The sequence below is a fragment of the Temnothorax curvispinosus genome, unplaced genomic scaffold, assembly GCF_003070985.1.
Source record: "Temnothorax curvispinosus isolate PA1 unplaced genomic scaffold, ASM307098v1 QBEX01007764.1, whole genome shotgun sequence".
In the NCBI taxonomy this organism is placed as follows: Eukaryota; Metazoa; Arthropoda; class Insecta; order Hymenoptera; family Formicidae; genus Temnothorax; species Temnothorax curvispinosus.
This window is the reverse complement of record NW_020217544.1, coordinates 94,121-99,710: the sequence shown is the minus strand read 5'-3', so window position 1 is coordinate 99,710 and position 5,590 is coordinate 94,121. Positions and strand designations below refer to the sequence as shown.

The 5,590-nt window shown below is 38.0% G+C and overlaps 2 protein-coding genes across 2 annotated transcripts in view; both read right to left on the bottom strand.

Moving 5' to 3' along the window:
* Positions 1-2,311, bottom strand: part of LOC112457414 (putative metabolite transport protein YncC) — a 3,690-nt gene extending 1,379 nt beyond the window's left edge. Inside the window, exons 1-5 of the mRNA XM_025020444.1 lie at positions 1,893-2,311; positions 1,529-1,690; positions 1,146-1,308; positions 777-898; positions 1-236 (exon numbers count right to left, since the gene is read on the bottom strand). The exon at positions 1-236 is cut by the window's left edge and continues 200 nt beyond it. Coding sequence (XP_024876212.1) covers positions 1-236; positions 777-898; positions 1,146-1,308; positions 1,529-1,690; positions 1,893-1,929 — 720 coding nt within the window. The 5' untranslated portion in view covers positions 1,930-2,311. The remainder of the gene's footprint in view (positions 237-776; positions 899-1,145; positions 1,309-1,528; positions 1,691-1,892) is intronic.
* An 89-nt stretch (positions 2,312-2,400) lies between these two features.
* The window catches only part of LOC112457415 (peroxiredoxin 1), a 4,792-nt gene continuing 1,602 nt past the window's right edge, over positions 2,401-5,590 (bottom strand). The window contains exons 2-4 of the mRNA XM_025020445.1: positions 3,671-3,823; positions 2,914-3,222; positions 2,401-2,740 (exon numbers count right to left, since the gene is read on the bottom strand). Of these exons, the coding sequence (XP_024876213.1) occupies positions 2,596-2,740; positions 2,914-3,222; positions 3,671-3,804 (588 nt within the window). The 5' untranslated portion in view covers positions 3,805-3,823 and the 3' untranslated portion in view covers positions 2,401-2,595. The remainder of the gene's footprint in view (positions 2,741-2,913; positions 3,223-3,670; positions 3,824-5,590) is intronic.

Sequence of the window (5,590 nt, the reverse complement as noted above, 5' to 3'; positions counted from 1 at the left end):
GTAGGTGTCGGCGTGCTTCGAATTATTGATGGCGTACATCTGTTGGAGCACCGCAAGCGCTTGTCTCGGCCGTTGACGGTGCAACGAGTACCGAGGACTTGGCAATAGGAGACCCGAGGTACAGACGATCACCAAGCTCAGCGTGCCGCAGATAATGACGAGTACTCGCCAGGAACTCGGCCGGAATTCCTTGTCCAGCATGCGTATGACGGACGGCATCATGGACCAGGAAATGCCTTTCCGAACAAAGGAATCTCTTTGTAATTTTTCGACATAACGTTTCTCTCGACGAGAAAATAACTGAAAATTTCAGTAGAGTTTAAATCTTTCTGTAAATATTAAACATTAATCTTTGAACTCATTGTCGGTTGTTAATTGGATAAGATTAAATATATAGATTGACTCTTCTTTTAATCGGTCTACAACTGAATCTTCCATTTTCTTTATTTCGTTAACGTTGAATTGTAAAAAGCACACAAATAAAATTATCCTTAAAAGTCGTTGTATTTTTTAAATAAACAAAGATGTCAACTGAAACAATAATTTACGTAAATGTTCAGTCCAAAGCTTATCTTTTACACTCGTTAAAATTACATTTTAACGCATTCGGAATGGCAGATATCAGAGAAATAAATTGTTTAATAAAAAGAATAAATAATTATGGATTTTGAGTTGGAATTATAATCAATGATCAAAAAGCATGGAATTTATTAAATTAAATAAATGTAATAAACTTAAATCATGAGGAATTATTTTGTAAAATCATTCGATATTACCTAAGGCTGATAAATAGCCGACCACCCAGAACATGTCGATTACAGCTAAACACGTTCCTCTCTTTCTCATCGGTAGGCACTCGATGAGATAAACTCTCAGAACGATATTATTTCCGGCCACTCTACGAATATCAACTTTGCGTCAATGACGCAATTATCACCCGCATGTTAATAAAATTCACTGTCATGCAACTTACGAAAACATGATCTGCATTTTGATGTATTGTTTTTACGATATTTTTCGCTTCTTTGGATACCAAAAATGCAAGCAGAAATATCGCTTTTTGATAAAAAAACAAATAAAAAACTGCAAATATGAAATACATATATATGCTAATAAAATTTCGTTATAAAAGGTTGGGAACTTACCCCAATCCTAACATGAATACCGACAAGTTTATCAAAAAATTAGCTTGGGCGAAGGAAAGAGTAGCTGAGGCGAAAAACACGATGCACATAGTAATCGGGATAGATTTTCTACGGCCTGCAACATCTGATATAGTTCCAAACAGAAACGTACCTACTGCCATTCCTAAGTGTGATCAATGCGATTAAAAAACCATAGGAAACTGGTATATGTTTTAACGCACAACTAAAAATACATAAATTTAGCTTTTGTATAATAAGAAAAGAAATATAAATTTATATTGGATAACTAATTCAATGCAATAATTTAATTTCAATCTGATTAAATTGCCAATTTAACATTTTAGTATAAAATTCACTAAGATATCGGTTTTTAAATCGTATACCGAAACTAGAAGTAGCGATAGGCATTGTGGCTTGATCTCTATTGAGCTTTAAATCGCACGCTATCAGCGGTGCCACGATAGGAACAATCAGGGAAGTGCTTGCTTCCGCAAGCGACAGTAAGCCGCATAAAGCGACGGTGAAATAATGCCAGATACCCCATCCTGTATTAAGTTTACAAATTTAAAGTATTTTTAGATATTTTCCTAATTAAAAAAACTTATTTCTCAAATGCAAATGTATCATAATTATCGTGTAATGTCAAAGTTATGTAACGCGTGTCGTTATGGTTGGGTTTTTCTGTCCGGAAATATTTAATTGATACGATATAATAAGCAATTTTTCCATCCAATTCTTCATCCTTACCTGTTTCAGTTATTGCAGTCTCGCAATCGTCACTCATGCCACGTGATGTGACAATCTTATCGCAATAGCGTAGAAAATTCGCCAAAGAATAGGTTATTAAATCAAATATTAAACGTAAAATAAAGTTTTTTGCAATTTGCCAGCTCAAAATTCTCGTCGAAATCCTTATGTTGAATTACTAATTATGACACAAAGATTAATAAAGGAAAATATTGACGGTTACGACTGCTATAACGCGTTGAAAATAAGGCGGCATTTCTAACGACTTGAACTTGAACCTCGCACGGACTTCGATAGTAATAGTATATCATTTGAGCTTTTTCCTATCGAGATTTTTGTGCCGCTAAACTCACTCAGCATTTCTTAATCGATACTCGTGACGACTTGTGACAACCCGTTATCACGAGTACCGTCTGCGTATGTCTGTATCGTCAATTGCTTTTGATATATCGATATCAAACGATTCATAATTCGTACACGTAAGGTGATAAAATACTCTTTAAAAATGTATAGAAAATAAATCCGTTTATTAAACTGAAGACGGATATTTCAATGTGAAGATCGTGAGATGTATATCTAACTATGCTAAGTAGAAACAGAATGTGTCAAATTCGAAGAGTACGCAGCGAAAGAGTATAAAACACACATACACGCGAGTGCAGTTAACAGTAGGTATGGAGAAACATTAGTATGAATTTATTGTCTATTGATCTTTGAAGTATTCCAGCGAGCCAACGACGTCGGGCTTCATAGTCTTCTTGCCAGGTTTCCAACCGGCCGGACAAACCTCACCGTGCTTGTCGGTGTATTGGAATGCTTGAACCAGACGCAGAGTCTCGTCCACGGATCTGCAATGAATATGCAAAATCATTAGTATTGCAAATATAATATGCAAGATCATTAGTATTACTAGCAATACCAAAATCGCATTAAATACTATATTTTGATATCCCTTATATCGCGAGGTACAAAACAAAATTTTAAATTTGCTACAACTTTAATAATTGAGCAAGAGCCTCACCTTCCTACGGGCAGATCGTTGATGGTGACCTGACGCAACTTCTGCTTGTCATCGATGATGAAAAGACCACGGAAGGGGATTCCCGACTCCTCGTCGAGCACGCCGTAGTCGCGGGCGATCTTGCAGCTCTTGTCCGCCAACAGAGGAATGCTCATCTCACCGAGACCGCCCTGTTTGCGCGGCGTATTTACCCACGCGAGGTGGCTGAAGTGGGAATCGGTGGACGCGGCAATCACATGGCAGCCGATGTCGGTAAACTCCTTCACTCGGTCGGAGAAAGCGATGATTTCCGTCGGGCACACGAAAGTGCTGCGGTTAAATAATCATTATGCAAATCGTAGCCCATGACAGTCCACTTAAATTGTCTATTTCTTACTCCGAAAGCTTTAAGTTGTGCAATGTGATTTTAAAAATGTTTTTCCTGTAAATACAAATCTCTCGAAATTCAGGTATATCTTCGTTAAATCCATCAGCCAATTGTTAACCGTAATTGAGATAAATCCGTGACGTAAATTGCTTTAAATTCTAATTAGCAGCGCGATTTTTAAAACGTGGAGCTGTTTTCCAGATCTCGTAGAATGTAGAACACAATATCTCTTTGTTATCGTTTCAAATGTATCAGCCAAGAGTCAAGGACGTACTTTATGCAAATACTAAGCAACTACACAACAGCACTTCTTGTGCAGCGGCGACTGAGGATAGCATAACTGTCTTGTTACATCCCGCCTATATGAAAGTACGATAGTAATGTGCTTACAAGTCCAACGGGTAGAAGAAGAGCACAACATATTTGCCCTTGTAGTCGGAGAGTTTAATATCCTTGAACTGTCCGTTCACAACAGCGGTGCCGGAGAAAGCGGGCGCCGGTTTCTGGAGCTCAGGCACTGGCATGGTTACTGCTGTTTTGTTGCTGCAATCAAGAATACAGAAGGAACTATGAATTATACAATCTCAGATCTTGTGACGATTACACGCATTCATTAACATGCGACTCACTCCTAATATTATCTAATATTATTATCCAATAAGTCGTTACGCAAAATCTGCCTCCCCGCGATAAACGTATAAATTCATCGATGCATTACAAAGTTTTTTTTTTATTGCCGCATTAACAGAATTCGAATAACATTCTTGCAACTTGTCTCTGCCAAGAAACGACCCTGAACATTCGCAAGTTCGCGCGATAAAATCTTTCTGGAAATATCAAATAGCGAAAATATCGCGTTTCGATGAAGAACGCACTTAAGATTAAACAATTCGTAAAAGTAATCAATAGCGTTAAAGTCAGCACTCAGCACGAGTGGATTCGCGCGATAAGGTTTCCAGCACCGTCACTAGCTAAACGTTTGGTCAACGATAAGTTGTGTAAAGATCCCCGCGTGTTTTGTGTATCGACTTGTCACGAATTCACATGGCGCATACATGCCATTATTATCTCCGTTGACGACCAATAAATACGAAATGTCAATCGCGACAATGGAACAGATGAAACACGAATAAGAAATAACGCGACCCGTAGGAATTCGATGACGCAGAAACGCGGGAATCAATTATGATTAAACATACCGAATTTATTTGTCGGAATAATATTAATTATTAAATATTTTTTACTCGGAAACCGCGAGTAAATAAATATTTAAATGAGCCGTCGGTCTAAGAAAAAGCCATCCGCGAATTTTATAAATAGTCAACTCGTTTATTTGAATGCCTCGCGTATCAATTTATTATAAATCGGTAATATATATCTCTGACGCACGCTAGGCACCGAATTAAAATTTACATAGAGCTTTCCGCATTCTGCATAAATTAACATTGAAGATTTACTCGGTAGTTCTTGAACTTTCGAGATAATGCAAGAGGGACGCTTTATGGGAAAAAGATTCAGTATTTCCCCAGGACCAAATGGGATAAACACCAAGGGATCGATTGAACCGGGACACCAGGTGGGAGCCTTCGGGTCAAGGCAGGTATACACAAGAAGCCGAGATTTCGTGTGAATAAGGAAAGGACAATAAAGAGGAACGTATGGCATAAAGGAAAAGAATTGTCGCTTGGTATAAATATAAAGCGACTTCGCGCAGAAGTGCGGAAAAGGACATTTCAACTAATCGCACGGACGACCTCGGCGTTATAGCGAAACTTTTCTTTGTCGCACGGCTCCATTCCGAGCTCGCTAATTCCAGTAATAATGGGCACTCAGCGATAACCGCAGCCTTGCATTCTTTCTATCTTAAAGAGAGAGAAATCGTTAAGGGCTAGTTTTACGGAATTTAATGTTTACTCTTTGTATCCGTAACAATGTTAACATATCGAATCTGGATCCTAAAGCCTGATCTACAATGTGTTCTTTGCTTCCTGTTTTCTGCTCTTACCTCTTTGCGACTATCTCGTATTTCGCAATTCCATCGCGTAACGTGATGTTTTTTGTTCTCTGTCGCCCAAGATAAAAATTGACGAACTTCAGAAGAGACAAGAAACATCACGTTATGCGACGGAATTGCAAAATACGAGATATTTGCAAAGAGGTAAGAGCAGAAAACAGGAAGCAAAGAACACATTGTAGATCAGGCTTAAGTGACACTCAAGATTAGGAGGCAATTTGTTTTTTTTCTCATATGCTTCGACGAATTGTCAAATATTATAAAATACATTACGTAGACAATGTGAAGATTGTATT